Genomic DNA, 20,475 nt, shown 5'->3' with positions numbered 1-20,475 from the left:
GGATGGAGTTCCAGGCTCCCAGCTTCAGCCACTTCAGTCATCTGAGGAGTGAGCCAGCAGATGGAAGGTCTTTCTTTTCCCTTCTGTCACTCTGCCTTTCAAATGAATTTTTCGAACTTTAAAACGCCCCCCCCCCCCATTACCTGATGGCTCACTACCCAAATGCCTCAACAGCCAGGTTGGGCCAGACCAAAGTTCTGGGCCCAGAGCTCCATCCAGATCTCTCATGTTGGTGACAGGTACCCAACTGTTTGAGCCATCATCATCTGCCTCCCAAGCTGCACGTTAGCAGGAAGCTGGATTGGAAGTGGAGGCAAGACCCAGTGCCAGGCATGCTGATAGTAGGCTGTAGGCACCCCAAGTGGTGGCTTAGCCCACAAAGGAGCCACAGTATCTGCCCCCAAAGTAACTCGTTGACAGAGTGGAGTCCGTTAGCCCACATCCTAGTTGCTGGCTTTGCCTGACAGTGCCACCGCCTCTCTGGCCAAACTGGGCACCATAGGAGTGCAGCCTTCCTCACAGGGGCATGGCCAACACGGCACCGCTGCCACCGAAGATGAACAGATGCTCGTGGTGGGACCCAACCTCGAAACAGGCGACCTGGAGGGGCAGTGTCCACCCGGGGTTGCAGCTCTGAGACTCCGTTCCTACCAAAGCCAAGCCAAGCATCAGCGGCTCCCCGAGGACCTTGGCGAGGGCTGTGTGGGCGCGGCCTATCCAGGTGCTACTACCGTGGGTGACATCGTCACCACGTCCCCAGTGGTGCGACCAGACTCACAGCGGGACTGACAGCAGCCCAGCTGGCCTGCGAGCACTGCCTCGTGTGTGGCTCCCACGGTGACGAGAGCAGTACTGCCGCTCCTGAGCCGGCTCAAACTACACTTTCCAGTTCGCGCGTCGACTACAGCTCCCTTAAGGCACTGAGAGGCACTTCCGCCCGAGTCTGCGCAGACTGCAGTTCTCAGTGGCGCGGGGACCAGCTCGGTCCCGGACTACAACTCCCACAATGCATTGGGAGGCACTTCCGCCCGAGTCTGCGCAGACTACAGTTCCCAGCGGCCTTGGGACCCGCTCGCTCCTGGGCTGCGGCTCCCGCAAAGCCGTGAGCTGCGCTTCGTCCCCGGGGCCGGCACCGACTGCTCCGAGGCTTGGTGTCCGTGCGCGCTTCTACGTTTCCGCTTTGCTGCAGACTCCGTTTCCCGGCCAGCTGGGCGTCCGCAAGCCCCTGCCTGCGTTGTAGCCACGACGCTCGCGGAGGCCGTCAGCCCCCGAGGCAGTGCGGGGACCGTAAGTGAACCGCGTGCCCGGCCCGGCTCCGCTCGCTGGCTGCGCGACTGGGCACGCCTCCCCCGTGCGCCCCTCCTGGGAAGTAAGAAACACACGCACCCCTCTCCCACAGAACTGTCGGAGGCGGAAAGTGAGGCAGACCGCCCATGGCCCCCGCCTGCCAGGCGTCTCCCCGTGACCTTCCGACCCCGGCCCAGCCGCCCCCGAGGCCACGAGACGCGCGTGGAGGCACAGTCTCCTCTCCGGCCAGCTCCTGCGGCGCCCTTGGCCTTGCCCGCACGGCCACGCCCTCGCGGTGGTGAGGTCCTGGCAGGGAGACAGCGCGCCCTGGGGCACTGGACCGCGCGCCCCTGTCGTGTCTCCACGCAGGCAAACAATGTTTGTGTACACACGCAAGTTTATTGTCGCGCTGCCAACGGCCTCAGTGTCATTTACCTGCCGCTGGGGACGTGGCCAGGCCGGATGCCCGGTGACCCCGGGCAGATTCGCGGCGGCCCCTGCGCTCCGGGGTCAGAGCTTCCAGGTTCCCTCGCACACAGCCCGGTACGTGTCTGCCGTCAGGGGCCGGAAGTCCTGCGCCCGGTTGTCCAGGATAAACAGGGGGTCAGTGATGACCCCCACGTCGAAGCCTTCACGCACCAGCCGAGACTTCATCAGTTTGAACGTGCTGGTGATCTCCAGGCTGTCCTGCAGGGCAGTGACGTCAGCCCAGGCGGCGCCCCCGCCCCCGCGCCGCCCCCGCGCCGCCGCGCGCTCACCTGGATGCGGATGAAGTGGGGGACGGCGTAGGCTGGAAGCCACGTGCGGGCGTGCTGGTACAGCTCCTGCCCGCTGAAGGCCCGGCCGGGGGCCAGCTGCACGGCAGCCATGCCCACCTTGCCCTCACACCCTGTGGGGCACACCGGTCACTCGTGGCTCACCCACCTCGCAGCGCCACAGCCGCCCCTTCCCGCCCGGCCCAGCGGCAGGCGCGTCTCTCCCCAACGCAGCTGTCGGAGGCGGAAAAGGGGGCACACCCTCCTCACCTGGCACAGCCACGCCATAGACGTTCACTTCCTGCAGAAAGTCCACCGAGGACAACACGCCCTCCACCTCCCGGGTAGACACGTTCTCCCCCTTCCAGCTGCGAAGGTGGAGCCAGACGGTGGCCACGCCCCCGCGGGAGCGCGCCCTGGAACCCAGGCCACCCAGCCCCGCCTCTTCAGCCCGGCCCCCGCGAGGGTCTGGAAGCGCCCTGAGCCCCGCCCGAGGCCAGCCCGAGACACCCCGCCCCGCACCGGAAGGTGTCCCCGAGGCGGTCGCGGAAGTACAGGAATCCTTCCTCATCCATGGCCAGGACGTCGCCTGTGTTGTAGTAGACGTCGCCTTCGCGCCGCACGCGCCGCACCAGCTTCTGTTCGGACTGCTTTCGGGGTCCGCGGTAGCCCAGGAAGGGGTTGCGGCCTAGCACTTGGGTCAGCAGCAGCCCCGCTTCCCCTGGAGTAGGAGCAGGGTATGAATGATGAGCAAGCGCCCCAGGAGCCTGCCAGGCCTCTGTTGGAGGTTTCCAACATGGTGGGCTGGTGACCCAGCAGCCTGCCAGAGGCCGAAACCAGAGAGAAAGAGGCGGAGACCTTGGGAGCCAGGGACAGGGAGACAGAAATCAGCAACGCAGGAGAAGAGAATGTGACAGCAGGAGCCTAGGATAAGAATGGAGGAGGAACAGACAAAGGCTGGATACAGCTAGACCCTGCCAGGTCCCAGGAGAAGCGAATACAGGACAAGGGGCTGATCCCTGGGAGGCTGCGACCCCACAGAAAGTTCGGGAGAACTCAGGTGGACACCCAGAGACCTGGCAGATTACAGCAAGAGGGGAGGCGGGGGAGCTGGGCAGAGTCAAGACGCTGGGAGACGGTTGCCAGAGAGCCGTCAAACAGGCCCGGGGCTGGGTTCCAGACGGGGGCTGTGGAGACCCTCATTGGTCACCACTCCCGTTGTCGTGCACTGAGGGTCTCTACCCCTCCCACACCCAGGGAAGTGCCCCGGCCTCCTACCTGGCCTCACAGGGATGCAGAATCCCTGACTGTCCCTCACGGGCTCCTCTGCCTCCGTGTCAAACTGTACGAGCTCAAAGGGCAACAGCAACTAGAGTGGAGGAGGGCGGGGAGCATTGGCAGAGGTCCGGTGGGCCCAGACTCAGGACCGGCGCCAGCCGGGCAGCCCACCCACTCACGCGAAGGAAGCAGCTCATCTTGCCCAAGGCCCCGCAGCGCCCTGGGTAGTTGATGAAGCCAACGTTGCCCTCTGTGGAGCCGTAGACTTCCCAGATCCGAATGGGCCCGAAGCGCTGCTGGAAGGCCTCCCAGACATCTGCCCGGAGCCCGTTGCCTATCGCCAGGCGCACCGAGTGTGTCCGGTCCTCTGGGTGCTGCAAGGACACCCCAAGGATGAGGACCAGAGCCCTTCCCTCAAGGAGGAGGGGCTTTCCCACCTTGGAGTTACCCTGGAGAGTTATGGGATCTAAGGGATCTACCTTAGATCTAAGGGATCCTTAGACGCCTAAGGGATCTTGGGTCGTAAGAGCAGTCAGTAGAGTCCTTAGCTGGAGGGCCACATGCAGAAGCTACCCAAGCGCCTGGCCCGGGGGAGTTACCTAGGGGAGAAGGAGACCTCATCTCCACTGGGACAGCTACCTGGAACTCTGACCTGGCTGCCTGCAGGCCTGACCTGGAAGGGTTATGTGGGGTGTTTTCCTGGAAGGCACCTGGAGATTCCTGCAGCCCTACCTTAAGGTGTTGCCCAAGGGCCTTACCTGGCGCTCTCCCTGCAGGGATACCGAGGACCTTCTCTGGGGACAGCACTTCACTGCTTTATAAAGACGAGATCAGCTCAGCTCTAGTGACTATCCTGAGTCATACCCTGTTCTAGTCACTTTACGTACATTTAACTCAGTTAGTTTTCATGTTACTCCTACAGAAAGTACCTGTTTCTATCCCTGTTTTCCAGAAGAGGACACTGAGGGTGAGAGATGTCACCTGCCCACAGTAACACAGCTGACCAAAGAAAACCTAATAGAGGGCTTGTGTGGAACTCCTTATCTGGGGTTCTTGGGTGGAGGACCTTGCTGGGGTTCTGAACTTGAATCGAGACCTTTACCTAGGTCACCTGGGATTTCATACCTGAGGTGTTCACCATGCAGCCCTCACCTGGGGAACATTGCACAGGTACCGCAGGACCTCGCCCACATACAGAATCACTGTCACACCGTGCTGCCGACAGTCATTCCAGAAGGCGGAGGCAGAGAACTTGGGGGCCAGGACACAGGTGGCTCCTGGGAGGAAGGAGAGGAGGGGCTCACAGGTTATGCCTCCACGGGGCTGTGAGAAGGCAGCTCATTGAAACACAAGCTGGGGAGAGCGCCTAGCACATCAGTTCAGGTGCTACTTGGGTTCCAGTCCTGGCTCCCCTTCTGATTCCAGCTTCCTGCTAAGGCACACACTGGGAGGCAACGGATGATGGCTCAGGCAGGTGGACCCCTGCCGCCCACCTGGGAGGCCAAGGTGGAGTTCTAGACTCCTGACTTCAGCCTGGCTCAGCCTGTTTGCATTTGGGGAGTAAAACAGCAGCTGGACGATTCTCTCGATCTCTCTCCCTCCCTCCCACCGTCTCCCTCTCCCGACCCATTTCTATCTGTCTCTCCACCCTTCTAACGAAGTGAAAAGGAAAAAAGCCGACTGCAGTGGAATGCTGAACTGTGCCCCTGGCCCTGATGAGAACACAGTCAGGCCTGTGTTAAAATCCTGTCTGCAGGATACACAGAAATCTCAGTGCCGTAGCAAAGTGAGCTCTGCTGAGTAAGAGCCGTGGATGCAATTTAAAAAGATTTATGTATTTATTTCAAGGCAGAAAGAGAGAAAGATCTTCCATCCTTTGGTTCATTCCCAAATGGCCACAACAGCCAGATCTGTGCCAGGAGCTAGAAACTCCATCTGGGTCTCCCACATGGGTGCCAGAGGCCCGAATACTTGGGCCGTCTTCTGCTGCCTCCTCAGGTGCATTCGCAGGAAGCTGGATCAGAAGGGGAGCAGCTGAACTGATATCAGCACTTTGATATGGAATGCCAGTGCTGCAAGCCGCGGCTCAATCAGCTGCACCATGGTGCCGGCCATAGGACTGTGAATGTTAAAATTCTTTTTTTTTTTTTTTTTGACAGGCAGAGTTAGACAGAGAGAGAGACAGAGAGAAAGGTCTTCCTTCCATTGGTTCACCCCCTAAATGGCCGCTACGGCTGGCGCGCTGCTCCAATCTGAAGCCAGGAGCCAGGTGCTTCCTCCTGGTCTCCCATGGGGTGCAGGGCCCAAGGACCTGGGCCATCCTCCACTGTACTCCCAGGCCACAGCAGAGAGCTGGCCTGGAAGAGGGGCAACCGGGACAGAATCCGGCGCCCCGACCAGGACTAGAACCCGGGGTGCCAGCACCGCAGGCAGAGGATTAGCTAAGTGAGCCGCGGCTCCGGCCAATGTTAAACATTCTTGAGTATGACAAATGAATACCCATCTGGGTAGGTGGGTGGAAAGGTGAGTGGGTGGGTGGACAGATCGGGTAGGTGAATTAGTGGATGGGTGGATGGTGGCATGGATGGTTAGATGGGTGAGAAGTTAGGTGAACAGATGGACGGGAGAACTGGTGGGTGGACACAGGGATTTAAGGCCCAGGGGCTGGCATTGTGACACAGTGTGTTAAGCCTGCTTGTGACACCAGCATCCCAAATTGGAGTGCTAGTTTGAGTCCTGGCTACTTCTGATCTGACTCCCTGCTGTGTGCCAGGGAAGACAGCAGAAGATGGTCCAAGTACTCGGATCCCTGCCACCCAAGTGGGAGACCAGGATGGCATTCTTGGCTCCTGCTTTCTGTTGGTCCAGCTCTGGTTGTTGTGGCCATTTGAGGAGTGAAGCAGCAAATGGAAGGTGGACCTCTTTCTCTCTCAAATTTAAGTAAATATTTTTTTTAAAAAACCCTGCCGGCGCTGTGGCTCAGTGGGTTAACGCCCTGAAGCGCCGACATCCCATATGGGCGCCGGTTCTAGTCCCGGCTGCTTCTCTTCCAATCCAGCTCTCTGCTATGGCCTGGGAAAGCAGTGGAAGATGGCCCAAGTCCTTGGGTGCCTGCACCCGCGTGGGAGACCCAGAGGAAGCTCCTGGCTCCTGGCTTCAGATCGGCACAGCTCCGACCATTGCGGCCAATTGGGGAGTGAACCATCGGATGGAAGACCTCTCTCTGCCTCTTCTCTCTTTGTGTAACTCTGACTTTCAAATAAATAAATAAATCTTTAAAAAAAAAAACAAAAACAAAAACAAAACAAAACCTAGTGAGCCGTGGCGCCGGCACACCGGGTTCTAGTCCCGGTCGGGGCGCCGGATTCTGTCCCGGTTGCCCCTCTTCCAGGCCAGCTCTCTGCTGTGGCCAGGGAGTGCAGTGGAGGATGGCCCAAGTGCTTGGGCCCTGCACCCCATGGGAGACCAGGATAAGTACCTGGCTCCTGCCATCGGATCAGTGCAGTGTGCCAGCCACGGCGGCCATTGGAGGGTGAACTAACGGCAAAGGAAGACCTTTCTCTCTGTCTCTCTCTCTCACTGTCCACTCTGCCTGTCAAAAAAAAAAAAAACAAAAAACAAAAAACAAAAAAAAACCTGCCAACTTAAATGTCAGTATCCCTGCACCCAAAGCAACATCTGCACATGTGCTTGGTGAGGCAACAAGTAGGCGTTCCCTTTGATGCTGTGTCTGCTTTTGGTGAGGAGATAACATGTAATGCCCTCCATGTGGAAATGAGCCCTAGGTCCTTGAAAGTGTCTGCTTTGTTTCTGATCTCTGTGGAGACATTTCCTTCACTGGGGAAGATCTTCAAGAGCTGCCCAGCTGGCACTGTGACACATGGGTTAAAGCCCCAGCCTGCAGCGCCAGCATCCCATGTTTGCACCAGTTTGAGTCCTGGCTACTCATCTTCCGATCCAGCTCTCTACTGTGGCCTGGAAGAGCAGTGGGGGATGGCCCAACTCCTTCAGCCCCTGCACCCACGTGGGAGACCCGGAGGAAGTTCCTGGCTCCTGGCTTGGGATCAGCTCAGCTCTGGCCATTGTGGTTATTTGGGGAGTAAACCAGAAGAATGGAAGACCTCTCTCTCTGGCTCTACCTCTCGCTGTAACTCTTTCAAATAAATAAATAAATAAATAAAATCTAAAAAAAAAAAAAAAAAAAAAAAAAAAAAAAAAAAAAAAAGAGCTGCTCAGACCAATAGGAGGAAGGTCAATGGGAAGCTTCCCTAATCAACATAGCCTCTCTGTGAACACAGAGTTCTTCCCAAGAACAGTAGAAACTGAATCTGACAACACCTCTATGAGGAATTTCCTTTATTTTATTTATTTATTTATTTATTTTTGACAGGCAGAATGGACAGTGAGAGAGAGAGACAGAGAGAAAGGTCTTCCTTTTGCTGTTGGTTCACCCTCCAATGGCTGCCGTGGCTGGTGCACTGCAGCAGGCGCATTGCGCTGATCCGAAGCCAGGAGCCAGGTGCTTCTTCTGGTCTCCCATGGGGTGCAGGGCCCAAGCACTTGGGCCATCCTCCACTGCACTCCCTGGCCACAGCAGAGAGCTGGCCTGGAAGAGGGGCAACCGGGACAGAATCCGGTGCCCCGACCCAGACTAGAACCCAGTGTGCTGGTGCTGCAAGGTGGAGGATTAGCCTGTTGAGCCACTGCGCCGGCCTCTATGAGGAATTTCCAATCTAACCAAAAATGCAAGGGGAAAAGGAGCAGAGACATGATAACAAAGAGAATGTGGAGGCTTTACAAAAAGACAGTGGGGTAATTGGAACATGAACTGGGTATCAAATGATCTTAGAGTTACTGTTAATTTTGTCTGGTGTGATAATCATTGCAGTTACAGCTTTCTTGTCCTTATATGTTAGAGGTACATACTGCAATATTTACAGTCAAAAAAACCTATTTCTAGGATTTGCTCTGAAATAATACAGAAAGAAGGGAATGCCTATGTAATAAACCGGCAACATGGTAACATCTGTTGAAACTGTAAGGTAACAAATGTATTGGGCCCGGCACCCTAGGCTAATCCTCCGCCTATGGCACCAACATCCCATATGGGTGCCAGATTCTGTCCCAGTTGCTCCTCTTCCAGTCCAGCTCTCTGCTGTGGCCCGGGAGGGCAGTGGAGGATGGCCCAAGTGCTTGGGCCCTGCACCTGCATGGGAGACCAGGAAGAGGCACCTGGCTCCTGGCTTCAGATCAGCACTGCGCCAGCGCAGCGGCCATTTGGGGGTGAACCAACACTGTCTCTCTCACTGTCTAACTCTGCCTGTCAAAATAAATAAATAAATGTATCTTCCCTTTCTTTTCACATTTTTAAAAAAGATTATTTATTTATTTATTTGAAAGTCAGTTACACAGCGGGAGAAGGAGAAGCAGAGAGACAGAAAGGTCTTCCATCTGCTGGTTCTGTTAAGTAGGAAGTCAGATATGAGCTTATATGTGTGACAAAGGCCTAAGGAGACATCTATGTCCAGCATATGCATCTCAAAGTCATCCCAATAACCTTCCAGGGCAGCCCAGTATCTACATCCTGCCCTGCCCCTTCTACCCGATAACCTGCCAGGTGAGGGTCCCCGTCCCTTCTGCCTGATAATCTTCCAGGTGCAGCCCAGTATCTGCACTTCAAATATCCTGCTCAGATCTTGATCCTCCAGGGGGTCCTGCCCATCCTTCCTCTAACCAGGGCGGTGCCAGCCAGGCTTCCCCTGTCTGATAACTTCAGGGGGAAAACTCAGATAGGAATTTTTCTATTTATATCCAAGAAGTCCTTTGTTCTAGGAGGAACAGAGGTGGGGAGGCAAAACCCCCAGCCTCAACCAGACTGCGTGCTCAGCCCTCTGCCTCTCTGCTGAGCCACCCGCCTGGCCTGCCCAGGTGCATTCTCTCCACTCAACCATGTAACCCTGCTCTCCCTGTCCGAGTGACTGGGCACTCTCTCCCAGGTCCTGTCTGGAGAGGTGCCCGTCTGTTCTTAGAGATGTCCCTTCCCTAATAAACCTTGCTGTGTTGCTTTCCACTACTCTCTATCTCACACCTGAATTCTTTCCTGCATGAAGACAAGAACCTTAGCATTCTCCAGTAACAGTTCAATTCCCAACTGACTGCAACAGCTGGAGCTGCGCCTATCCGAAGCCAGGAGCCAGGAGCTGCTTCTGTGTCTCCCACATAGGTGCAGGGGCCCAAGGGCTTGGGCCATCTCTACTGCTTTTCCAGGCCATAGCAGACAGCTGGATAGGAAGAGGAGCAGCTGGGACTTGAACCGACACCCCTGTGGGATGCTGGCAGTGCAGCAACAGCTTCGCCTGCTACGCCACAGCGCTGGTGCCTCTTTTCATATTTCAACTAAAACTACTAATCTTGTGATTTATCCCATGACTAATCTTGTGAGCCATCCAGATTCTGTTCAAACAGGAGAATAATGTTTGCCTAACAATTTCAGGAGCCAACTGCAAGGAAATGACTGGAATGGCAGACCTTACACCTCAGCTAAAGAAGGAATACACAACTACAAATGGCCAAGCTCCATATCAAAGAAACCTCCACCTGGGGTCCTCCATTGTGCCTGCAACACCAGGAGCCGGGCCAGGCTAAAGCCAAGAGCCAGGAACTGGGGCCAGCGCTATGGCAAAGTGGGTTAAGCTGCCGCCAGCAGTGCTGGCATCCCATATGACGATTGGAGTCCCAGCTGCTTCACTTCAATCCAGCTCTCTGCTGATGTGCCTGGGAAAGCAGTGGGAGATGGCCTAAGTGCTTGGGCCCCTGCAGCCACATGGGAGAGCAGGAAGAAGCTCCTGGCGCCTGGCTTGGGCTTGTCCCAGCCCTTGTGGCCATTTAGGGAGTGAACCAGTGGATGGATGACCTCTGTCTTCCTCTCTCTCTCTCTCTCTCTCTCTGTAACTCTGCCTTTCAAATTAAAAACAAACAAACAGAACAACCAGGAACTCCATCTGGGTCTCCCATATGGGCAACAAAGACCCAAGTACTTGAGCTATTACCATTTCTGCCATTAGTATCGCCAGGGTGCACATCAGCAAGAAGCTGGACTCAGTCCCAGGCACTCCGTATTCAAACTTGACCTTGGCCTCTCCTCACTGTGTTTAAGAGCAGGGTCTCTGGAGATACCCATTGCACCACAACAATGGCCACCGGGCTGAATTCTGAGTCAGGTGTCAAGGCAGACAGCCTCAAGGAGTGCATGGTGAGCATTCCTTCATCAGCTCCTGCTTGGGCTGTGCCACCAATCTGGCCCTGCCTCCTCACTGCCTCCCCGGATGCTCCTGTCAGCTCTCATCCAGGCCTGGGAATCGCTGCTGTCAGTCCCTTATCAAAAATTAGATCCCAGGGGTAGGCACTTGGCAGAACATTTAAACCATTGTTGGGATGCCTGCGTCCCATTTCAGATCGCCTAGCTTCAAGTCTGGGCTCTGCTCTCCATTCCAGTTTTCTGCTAATGTTCGTTCTGAGTGCTCAAGTACTTGGGTCCCTGCCGACCAAGTGGGAGACCAGGCTGAGTTCCTGGCTCAAGTTCTGGCTGCTCTACTTTCAGTTTAGCTTCTGCTAATGCTCTTGGGAAGGCAATATGATCCAGTAAGTAGCTGGGCCCCTGCCACCTGCACAGGAGACCTGGATGGAGTTCCTGGCTCATAGTTTCAGCCTGGCCTTACTCTGACTGTTGGAATGAACCAACAGTTGGGAGATTCATTCCCCCCTCCTCCCTTCTCTCCTTTTCTCCCTCTCTCCCTTTCTTTCTCTGCCTTTCAAATAAATTCTAAAAAAAATGTTAAGTGAACCCCAGTGTGCTGGGTAATTTATGGGGTGTTATTACTGTCACCATTCCCCAGCCCTAGTAGCCTTTGACATAGACTTACTGGGTCTCAGTATCTTTTCCTTACCTGGCAGTTTTTATTTGAAAGTCCTCTGGAAAGCGAAACTCATTAAGTCAAGGAAACAGCACAGTTTCCCCTAAGGCTAACACAGTCAACGCCTCAGGGCTGACCTCAGTTCTGAGAGCAGCAGGAACCCACAGGCAGAACTCCCAATCACAGACTTGAAATCTACTTGTCACCCCTATTGCTAACACCCCCCATGTTATACTTGAATTGAGATATTTCTAGGAACTGCAAGACTTGATCAAATAAAGGGATACCCAGACAGACAGGAACCTACCTTTTACTATTCTGAAAGAAACATGCTGTCCCCTAAACACTGACCCATCAAGGAAGGCCACACACTGAGGACCACCCTGAGACCCACACATGAGCTGATCATGCAGGGTGCATCTCAACTCCGGACTATAAGACTCACAGCCTTAACTCTTGGAGAGGCTGGGAATTCATCAGTAACTTCCCAGCTCCGCTCTTTCTTCCACCAGCCTGATGTCCACGATTGGCTTTCTGTGAGCTGGGCAAGCGGACCCCGTTCTGGGTTCTGTAGCAACTCCTCCAACGAACGTTGGGGTTGTGTTGCAGCATCACCTTGGCCACCTGCTGTAGTGGTCCCAATTGAAAGGATTCCCGGAGAATAGCTTACCAAGCTCTAAGCAGCCGAGGACCCCAAGGACAAGCCCCATCGTGTGGTACAGAGGCAGGACTACGTAGATGACATCGTCAGCTCTGGCCCCACACAAAGACAGCATTTTGCTCATCTGCAAGACCTTCTCCTGCGTGAGGATGGCCGGCTTTGGGAGCCCTGAGGGATGACAGAATGGGAGCTGAGAGGGTAAGGGGATTGCACAGAGGGGAGAGTGAGTGTCCGAGGGCCGTCAAGCATGGGGATCTGCGATTGGGTTCAGAGGCCAGATGCAGATGGAAAGTAACAGGTCAACACCAAAGGTCAGGAAGGGTTTCAGTAGCTGCTCACTGGGCAGAGGCAGGGTTCTGGCACTGGTCACTCAAGTCACGTTGTCAGTCAGAGGGCAGTGTGGGTTTCAGAGGTCATTTGAAGCACAGGACAAGGCTGGAGTTAGGTCGGGGTGAGAGTTCAAAGGCTGGGGCTGGGGCTGCTGGAACCCTTACCAGTGGTCCCTGAGGTGTAGATGAACATAGCAGGGCTTTTCCATGTGACCCCAGCACGTAGGTCAGCAGGCACTGGGCTGGAGGGCGCAGTGTCCAGGGCAGCTCCCAGAGCCCCCACCCCCGGTGTGGGGGAGCTGTGGCTAAGGTAGAAGCAGCAGATGTTCTCCTCCTGCAGCTTGGGAAGGACTTCCTGCAGGCTCTCCTGGAGGTCTGCAGGAATGGGGTAGAGAGGAAACTGAGGCAAGGTGCACCCTGGTCACGGGGCTGGGGGGGGGGCGCTGACCCAGAGCTAGGGCAGAGGAGTAGCTAGCAGAGACAAACTTGCGCATATTCTCTCAAAGAAGGATTGAAACAGCCCAGGTGAGGGGAGAAGACTGAGAGACTGGTGACCTCAGTACTACTTTCCCGTTACGTTTCAAGTCTAATCGCTTGTGGTGGTGGATGAGTGGGAGCAAAAGGCTCTGCCCAGCCCCCACCCCCACCCCGGACTCCTGTCCTGCAGTCCATCCCTTGCCCCGTTCACTTCCATCCTCTGCTGGCCCAGGGGCCCTTACCTGGGTCCACCAGCAGCACCCTGGCCCCCGAAGTCAGCACAGCATGCACCAGGGGGGCACCTCGGCCATGTGGGTTGATCCAGGCTACTGGGCAGCCCAGCTTGGTCAGCCCCAGATACAAACTCAGAGCAGGGATGGCGTGGGAGGTCAGCACCAGGAGGGCAACAGGCTCCCCAGGAGTTGGGCCACCATGGCTGCCCAGCTGAGCCTTCAGAGCCCACGCTGCCTGGCAGGCCCTGGCATCCAGCTCCTTGAAGGTGACAGAGCAGGCCCCAGGACCCGTCCAAACCAAAGATGTGTGGCCAGGCTGCGCTCGTGCTTGCCGCTCAAAGGCATCCACCAAGGTGTCAGGAGGCTGTCGATTCAAGCGTCTCTTGATCTTCAGTCCCAGGTGGATGAGCCTGACAAAGTAGGCGATGTCTGTGGGCAGCCAGCGCAGGCCCGGGGGCGGCCGTGAGGGTAGCATGGTCAGCATGAGGGCCGCAGCTGCAAGGCTCAGCCAGTGGGGCATCCAGGGGCTGAGCCAGGGTTGTGCCAGCACAGCCAGACCAAGCAGTACGCAGCACGTGGGGTCCCCCAGGAGCCAGCGTAGGGCCAGAGCCATTGCTGCTGGCCACAAGGGCTGCCCCAGGCCCCCCAGCAGAAATAACAGCAGCAGTAGAGAGGCGAGCTGCTGTCTTCCACCCATAGCCCCAGCTCTCTTCTGGACAAATGGCTGCAAATTCACAGGCTTATCTCTGTCCAGGGCTCCTGGCCGCAATGTCCAGCCCATCCACCCCGCCCTGGAGGCGGTGGCTCAGGCTCGGCTGGCAGTGGCTGCTCCGGTCTCCTGGTCTAGAACTCTGCCCCCAGCTCTTCTCCTGTTTTGCTGTTTATCTTCCTTATCAGCCCTGTCTTTCTCCAGAGGTCTTTCTCCTCCTTGGGCACCACCACCAGCCTGCCTGCTGTCCTGTTCGCCCAGTCCCCCCTCCCAGGGCTGGCAACTGCCTCCAACCGTGCCCGTTCTGTACAGGAACTTGAGAGACCGACTTTAGAGATGTTCCAGCAAGTCCAACAGGAAAGCAACAGGACAAGGTCGTCCTGGCCGCAGGCACCGCCTGATGCTCTGCCCTCCTCTGCACCCACCTGATGTGCGGAAGAGACCTGACCGGGCTACAGCCCTTCGTCCCCAGTGATGAGAAGTCTAACCTCCTTCCCGGGGCCAAGCACTGCTCATTTAAATGCAGCTCTGTTCCCTCCCACGTGCCTACTCTCTTTGCCCCACTTTTGGCATTGATGGAGATTCAGTCCTGGCCTTCACACGCAGAGCTGGACTGGGAAACCTTGTCCCCTCACCACTGGGAGGCAGTCAGAGAGAGATTTCAAAGGGGCCACCACTGGCCCATGAGCCCTCCAGGCTAGAGTCCCCTCTGTCCACTCCAAGTGCTTGGAATAGGGCACCTGGGTCAGGAGTTGCGAATGTGCTGGGGACAGATGGGGAGAATGGCTCCCCAGGGCTGAGCTGGTCAGGGAGCCCTGTGACACTGGCTCACAGCAGGGGTTGGGCGGCACAGCCGTCACTCACTGAGAAGCCACCTACTCTGGAACGTGGCCACCAATGGCCAGGGCAGGCTCTCCAAAGGTAACTTGCTCAACCATCATGCCCATCTGCAGGTGGCAGGGGAAGTTTTTTTTTGTTTTTTTTTTTTTTTTTGTTTTTTTTTTTTTTGACAGGCAGAGTGGACAGTGAGAGAGACAGAGAGAAAGGTCTTCCTTTGCCGTTGGTTCACCCTCCAATGGCCGCCGCGGCCGGCGCACCGTGCTGATCCGATGGCAGGAGCCAGGAGCCAGGTGCTTCTCCTGGTCTCCCATGGGGTGCAGGGCCCAAGCACCTGGGCCATCCTCCACTGCACTCCCTGGCCACAGCAGAGAGCTGGCCTGGAAGAGGGGCAACCGGGACAGAATCCGGCGCCCCGACCGGGACTAGAACCTGGTGTGCCGGCGCCGCTAGGCGCAGGATTAGCCTAGTGAGCCGCGGCGCCGGCTGGCAGGGGTTTTAAAGTCCAGATTCTGAGAGTCTGGTTGGAAGATTGAAACAGACTTGGTGAGCGACAGAGGGCTACAGGGTGACGGGTTTGTGGTCTCTCTCTCCAAGACCTATTTCTGCAGGAGCTGGCCTCTGCCCCTCCCACAGGACCAAGTGCTCCAAAAGAACTGAATGCCAGCCACACTCGTAGCGCGTCCCAGTACCCGGAACTGAGGCTCAGTTTACCTAAGTGGTGCCCAGGGAGGTGGGGGTGGCAGCAGGGGTACTGCCCAGGGCTGGGGACGTTGAGTCCCAATCATCACAGCTCAGCGCTGATCTCAGTGCACACAACGTCACGCACTCGTGCCCCATGGCTCATCATTGTTTATTACAGGGAGGGGAATCCTGAGGCCGGCCCCATGCCAGGGCAGGTCCACCTGGGCCTCCTTAAGCGCCCCAAGGGACAGGTAGAGCTCGGGATGGGGAGCCGGGGACTTCACCTCGCCAGACATGGGGGCAGGGAAGCAACCCAAATTCCACCTCACTACGACTAGTGCAGGGTGCGGACCGGGGTCAGACACACAAGTCCAGGGCCAGGTCCAAGGACCTCAGCGTCCAGCTCACGTGGGAGGGGCTCCAGTTCTCAGAAGCGGGAGCCCCTAACATCCCCTGCCCTGACCCGGCACGGCCCAGAGGATCCAGTGGGCTGGACCTCGAGGTCTGGCGTAGAGAAAGGGGTAGGGGAGGAGGAGAGCCTGCGCTGGGGGGAGGGCGTGGTGTACGGGCGGGAATATGGTCAAGGCGCTGCTGCTGCAGCAACCAGGCTCCACTGGACCGAGGCGACCGGCCACGCAGTGGGTGCAGCCAGTCCCCACCGAATCCTCAGGCCCTGGGCCCCCGTCAGGGCGCAGGATGCGTAGCCAGGTGGCGCTCCAGCAGCGCGCGGTGGGAAAAGACCTTGCCGCAGGCTGGGCAGGGCGCGCGCTCCGGCCGGTGCGTGCGCATGTGCACATTGAGGGAGCTCTTCTGCGTGAAGCGCTTGGCACAGACCGCGCACTGGAAGGCGCGCACTCCAGTGTGCGTGACCATATGCTTGAGCAAGTAGTCGCGTAGCGAGAAGGATCGCCAGCACACGGCACACTGGTGCGGCTTCTCCCCTGCGGATGACAGCGTGCGTCCGTTAGACCGCCCGGCTCTCCCAGGTAACTCGTGTCTGGCAGGGGCTTCCATCCCCTCCACAACCACCCACCATCCTGGGATCCCCTGCCCGACAGAACTCACACATACACACCCCGGTGCGTCTCCCTCCATGGGGGTGCCCTCTCCCAGACCCACACCGTCCCCGACTGGCAGCACCTCCCCACCCAATCTAACAGGCATGCTCCCAGCAGGGATCGCTGCCCATCTGGACTGCCCACGTGGGTCTCCCCTGACCGCCACCAGACCCACCGGCACCTGGAGACTCCCTGGGGCGCTGTTCCCCAGCCCAGCCACATCCCGGGCTCAAGACTCAGCGTCAGCTCTCCAAAGGCTCTGAGCACGTTCCTGCTCCCCAACCCAGCCTCAAGATGCCCCCTAAAAGGGAGGACCCCACTTCGGGGGTTTGCCTTGCCCACAAGCCTGGCACGTGGGGAATTCCATCTCCTGGCTCCCTGGCTCCCTCCACCTCCCGCCCCTGCTCACCCGAGTGGATGAACATGTGCTTGGTGTAGTTCTTCCTGGAGCTGAAGGTTTTCCGGCAGTGGCTGCACTCGTAGGCCGGCGGCTCCGCACCCGGAGCTCGAACAGGTGTGACTGGAGGGGCGGCAGCCGGAGCGGCAGGCTGAGCTGGGGCGTCCCCGAGCTGCACGCTGGGGGCAGCCTCTGGCTGGAGCGCGGGATAGAAAGCAGGGGGCGGGCCGGGGGCTGGTCCCGATGGGGTGGGAGGGGTAGGTGCGGGCGGCCCGGGGGCGCCCAGGTGGAAGGGGAAGAGAGGCACGGGCGGCCCTGGGGTCTTCACGCTGGGAGCATGGGGTGCAGCCAGGACGCAGTCGGGTGGGACCGGGGTCTCCGCAGCGGCGCTGTCCTCCTCGTGCCAGGCAGTCACGTAGCTCTCTGGGAACGCACCCTCAGCCACCGCGGCCCCTCGAAGGAAGTCCCTCCCAGCGCCGCCGTAGTCAGCGAGCCCGGTGGGTGCGGGCGGCTCCTCACGCGCTCTGTCGGCGGCGGCGGTGAGGAAGCCGGCAGCACAGTCCGGAAAGGAAGGGGGTGCCTGGCCCTCCCCCGGCCCGCCGCCTTCGCCATCGTCGCCATCACTGTCCTCGTCTGTCTCCTCCTCGTCCTCGTCATCGTCCCCTCGGTCGTCGGGGGCTGCAGGCAGCGCGGGGTCGGCGTCGGGTCCTTCCACCTTGGCTGGCGCCGGAGGCGCAGGCAGCTGCAGGCGTGCAGGCTGGCGCTGCTTGCGGCTGTGCGCGATGCCGGGGTGCCCCGGAGGGCGCGCTGCCAACAAATGGCGCAGGCGGTGGCGCAGCTGCGCCGGAGCAAGCGGTGGGGGCACGGGCGCGGGCAGGGGTGCAGGCGCTGGGGCGCCCGGGGCACGAGTGCGGGCAATGATCTGCGTGCATTCATCGATAACGGTCTGGATGCGGAGCACCGACGCCGCGGTGAGCACCTGCAGCGCCTCGCCCTGCGCCACCACGAGCGAGCCGCTGTACAGGAACTCCACGAGCTGGCGCACCGTTTGCGCGGGCACCACCGGCGGCACGCGTATCTCGGAGTGCCCCAGCAGCAGCTTGTCCTGGAAGAAGGGCGAGCCGGCGGCCAGCACGCAGCGGTGCGCGCGGAGCGAGGCCTCGCGGATGCGCACGGTCACGTCGCAGAAGTGCCCGCCCAGCCTCTGGCCGTTGAGCGTTTCAAGCAGGGAGCGGGAGAAGTTCTGCAGGTGGATGTGGTGCACCGCCTCTGCCGCCGCCATCTACACGGATGAAGCACGGATGAAGGGGTGGGGCGGGGAGACGTCAGTGCTGCCCGCCCCAGGTTCCCGTCCCTTCGGACCTTACAGGAGAGGATCCAGAGTCCTCTCCCCTCCTGCCCAGCAACCCCCCCCCCCGTTCGCAACTCAGGACACACCAGGACCCCTCCCACACACGCCCCACTCAGTCCTCTGCAGTGCCTGCCACCTCCACAGCCACGAGGAAACCCCTAAAAGAGGGTGGGAATACTAAAGGTCTATCCCCAACCCCCGTCCTGCTCAGGGCCCCACAGGACGCCCAGGGCTTGCCCTCCACCCCCAACTCCAAGTGAGGCCAGGGACCCCCACGCAGAACTGGCTGCCCCATCCCACCCAGAGCAGATCTCATGGCAGGAACACTGGTCCCCATCTCCACCAACTAGCTGTGACTCCTGCCGCTCCTGACTTTTTGGGGGGAGGGGTCTCTCTTCATCACATCTCTCAGCTTAGAGCCTCTAAAACCCTGTGTGATCCAGGCATCCCAAATGGGCGCCGGTTCGAGTCCCGGCTGGTCCACTTCCGATCTGGCTCCCTGCTAATGCGCCTGGGAAAGCAGCAGAGGATGACCCAAGTGGGAGACCCAGAGGAAGCTCGCCGCTGCTGGTTCAGGGCGGCTCAGCTCCGTCGTTGCTGCCATTTGGGAATTGAACCAGTAGAGGGAAGACTTTCTCTGTCTCTACCTCTCTCTGTAACTGTCTTTCAAATAAATAAAATAAAAATCTTTTAAAAAAAATAGGGGTACATTAACTAGGGTATATGGAGTTTGTCACAGGTGGTAGGGGGCACATCTGCCTCCTGGGCAGAGCTGTTTGGGACAAAGGACTGACATGGAAGGGTGGGCATCAGCCTGGCAGGCATACATGGTTCGGAGCACACTCTAGTCCGGCAGGCAGGGGTGCTCCCTGCAGCACCAGCTCTGCTTGGCATCTCCATGGGGCCTGCGTGGAGAGGGGGCACGTGTGGACTTTGCAAGGCTGTGTGGCTGGCTGGACAAGAGCAGAGCAGCACAGGCCACAGGCATGGCTGAACCATCCCTGTGCGTCTTGGGAACCTGTGGCCCCGTAATCCCAGCACTGTCCTGTCTTGCACCAGAGGAAAACCCCCCCAGAGAAGGCTGGCAATCTAGGAAACTCTGCCTCTTCACCCATGAAGCAAGCGACCATTTGTCAACAAGGATGCAGGGATGAGCGGTGGGCGTGGCAGTTAAAGTACCCCACCCACATCTCAAAGCTGAGTGCCTGGGGCTGAGCTCTGGCTCAGATGATGCCTCAAGTCTCTGGGTCCCTGGGCGCCCCTACCCCTCCTTGTAAGAGGCTGGGATGGCGTTTACAGCGGCTAGCTTCTGCCTAGCCCAGGCTGTTATGGGCATTTGAGGAGTGAGCTAGCAGATGAAGGAGCTCTCTCTCTCTGTCTTTGAATAAGTAAGTAAATATAAATAAAGATCGGGGATGAGATACTGGGCTCATCCTCCACCCAGAACGCCCGTACCCACAGTCTCAGGGAGAAGAATCAGGACACAGGATGCACCCTGAGACTGGTCCACTTTCCACCGGGCCCCCGGCGAGGGCCCCACTTAACCCTCAGGATCCACTGGGGTCTCAGGCTCCGTCCCTGCGGCTCCGCCTTCTCTTTGCCCCCAGCCGGACCTTTCCTCTTTCATGTCCCGCCTCTGCCCCGCAGGCCCCACACCTGCAGTGGCCTGGCTACCGCCGGCCTGGATCGCCGTGTTGGTCCTCTCCGGCGTCTATTCGCCACGCAGCAGCCAGAGGGAGCCTGTTCGGACGAAACAGGTCTGGACCCTCCTCGGCTCAGAGGCCTCCATGGCAATGAATTGATTCCTGGAACCGGCCAAGCGTTTGCATGCGCGAAGACTGACCTCCGCCCACAGCGCCCTTCCCCATCCTAGTCCACCCGGTTCCCGCAGGACTTCAATTCCGGGCCCAGACGCCGGGCACGGCCCCAGTCTGGACTCCTCTGCTGACCCTCCCTCGCCCTGCTCCCGGGAGGACTCCGGTCCCACAGTCCAGATACAGCAGGGCCTTCTTGGATGCGTGCGAACAAAGGCCCACCTTGGAGACCGACCCTCCCGCGTCTGGCGCCCAACACTGGTCGCCACGGCTTCGCCCACGCCATGCACTTGGCTCCAGACACCCTGTGCAGTACTCTACGCCATCGCCCGGGCCCCACCCCGAGAGCGCCTCCGACCCGCTGCCGCAGCACCCGCTCAGCCCCCGCCGACCTGGGTTTCCCGCCTCGGTACCCTGGCCCGCTCGGCGCCCCGATCCTGTAGCGCCCTCTCGCGTTCTCCGCAGGACCTCCGAGGCAAGCGCGGGCGCCACACCCCTGGCAGGCCGGGCCTTCTCGGCGGCCCTGCAGCAGGGGATGCCCGCCCGACCCCACCTCCGGCTCCTCCTCAGGCACCAGGCCCCGCAGCGGCCGCCTCCCGCTCACCAACGCCAAGGCCACACTTCCGGGCCGCTCCGCCGGCGGAACCCAAGTCCGGGGCCGCTGCGGCGCAGGGGGGCGCATTAGGACAAAG

At 58.8% G+C, this 20,475-nt stretch overlaps 2 protein-coding genes and 1 long non-coding RNA gene across 7 annotated transcripts; 1 reads left to right on the top strand and 2 right to left on the bottom strand.

Moving 5' to 3' along the window:
- The first annotated feature begins 1,033 nt into the window (after positions 1-1,033).
- LOC138846746 (uncharacterized) lies at positions 1,034-1,703 on the top strand. The gene is made up of 2 exons (XR_011384288.1): positions 1,034-1,287; positions 1,400-1,703. It is a non-coding gene; the product is annotated as an uncharacterized lncRNA (long non-coding RNA).
- Positions 1,667-15,841, bottom strand: SLC27A5 (solute carrier family 27 member 5). 2 transcript variants are annotated; one of them, XM_002721897.5, is made up of 10 exons: positions 12,943-15,841; positions 12,389-12,598; positions 11,904-12,062; positions 4,473-4,597; positions 3,500-3,694; positions 3,321-3,411; positions 2,565-2,763; positions 2,313-2,410; positions 2,046-2,176; positions 1,667-1,974 (listed from the first exon to the last, which is right to left on the bottom strand). In XM_002721897.5, exons 1-10 carry the CDS (start codon positions 13,712-13,714, stop codon positions 1,798-1,800), a joined length of 2,157 nt encoding a protein of 718 aa, XP_002721943.5. In that variant the 5' UTR covers positions 13,715-15,841; the 3' UTR covers positions 1,667-1,797. The 2 variants fall into 2 exon arrangements, with proteins under 2 accessions (XP_002721943.5, XP_008247251.2); XM_008249029.4 differs by having other exon boundaries at positions 1,667-1,969.
- On the bottom strand, positions 15,312-20,419 carry ZBTB45 (zinc finger and BTB domain containing 45). 4 transcript variants are annotated; one of them, XM_051835293.2, is made up of 4 exons: positions 20,176-20,397; positions 19,626-19,774; positions 16,631-17,900; positions 15,312-16,104 (listed from the first exon to the last, which is right to left on the bottom strand). In XM_051835293.2, the coding sequence occupies exons 3-4, from the start codon at positions 17,898-17,900 to the stop codon at positions 15,848-15,850; spliced, it is 1,527 nt and encodes a 508-aa protein (XP_051691253.1). In that variant the 5' UTR covers positions 19,626-19,774; positions 20,176-20,397; the 3' UTR covers positions 15,312-15,847. The 4 variants fall into 4 exon arrangements, with proteins under 4 accessions (XP_051691253.1, XP_051691252.1, XP_008247253.1 ...); XM_051835292.2 differs by lacking the exon at positions 19,626-19,774 and having other exon boundaries at positions 20,337-20,419; XM_008249031.4 differs by lacking the exon at positions 19,626-19,774 and having other exon boundaries at positions 20,176-20,396.
- Between the last annotated feature and the right edge of the window lie 56 nt (positions 20,420-20,475).

The sequence above is a fragment of the Oryctolagus cuniculus genome, chromosome 18, assembly GCF_964237555.1.
Source record: "Oryctolagus cuniculus chromosome 18, mOryCun1.1, whole genome shotgun sequence".
In the NCBI taxonomy this organism is placed as follows: domain Eukaryota; kingdom Metazoa; phylum Chordata; class Mammalia; order Lagomorpha; family Leporidae; genus Oryctolagus; species Oryctolagus cuniculus.
Note: the sequence above shows the minus strand (reverse complement) of the source record. Positions and strands in the feature narration are given on the sequence as shown.

What these genes read in the sequence shown, in the direction of transcription:
- SLC27A5 (XM_002721897.5), bottom strand. Translation starts at nt 13,714, where the DNA reads ATGGGCTGGACATTGCGGCCAGGAGCCCTGGACAGAGATAAGCCTGTG. An exon ending in ACCTGTGCAATGTTCCCCAG is followed by an intron (nt 3,695 to 4,472) that starts GTGAGGGCTGCA and finishes GTGTCCTTGCAG; the next exon opens with CACCCAGAGGACCGGACACA. An exon ending in CTGCATCCCTGTGAGGCCAG is followed by an intron (nt 2,764 to 3,320) that starts GTAGGAGGCCGG and finishes CTCCTACTCCAG; the next exon opens with GGGAAGCGGGGCTGCTGCTG.
- ZBTB45 (XM_051835292.2), bottom strand. Translation starts at nt 17,900, where the DNA reads ATGGCGGCGGCAGAGGCGGTGCACCACATCCACCTGCAGAACTTCTCC. An exon ending in GCACATGTTCATCCACTCGG is followed by an intron (nt 16,105 to 16,630) that starts GTGAGCAGGGGC and finishes TGTCATCCGCAG; the next exon opens with GGGAGAAGCCGCACCAGTGT.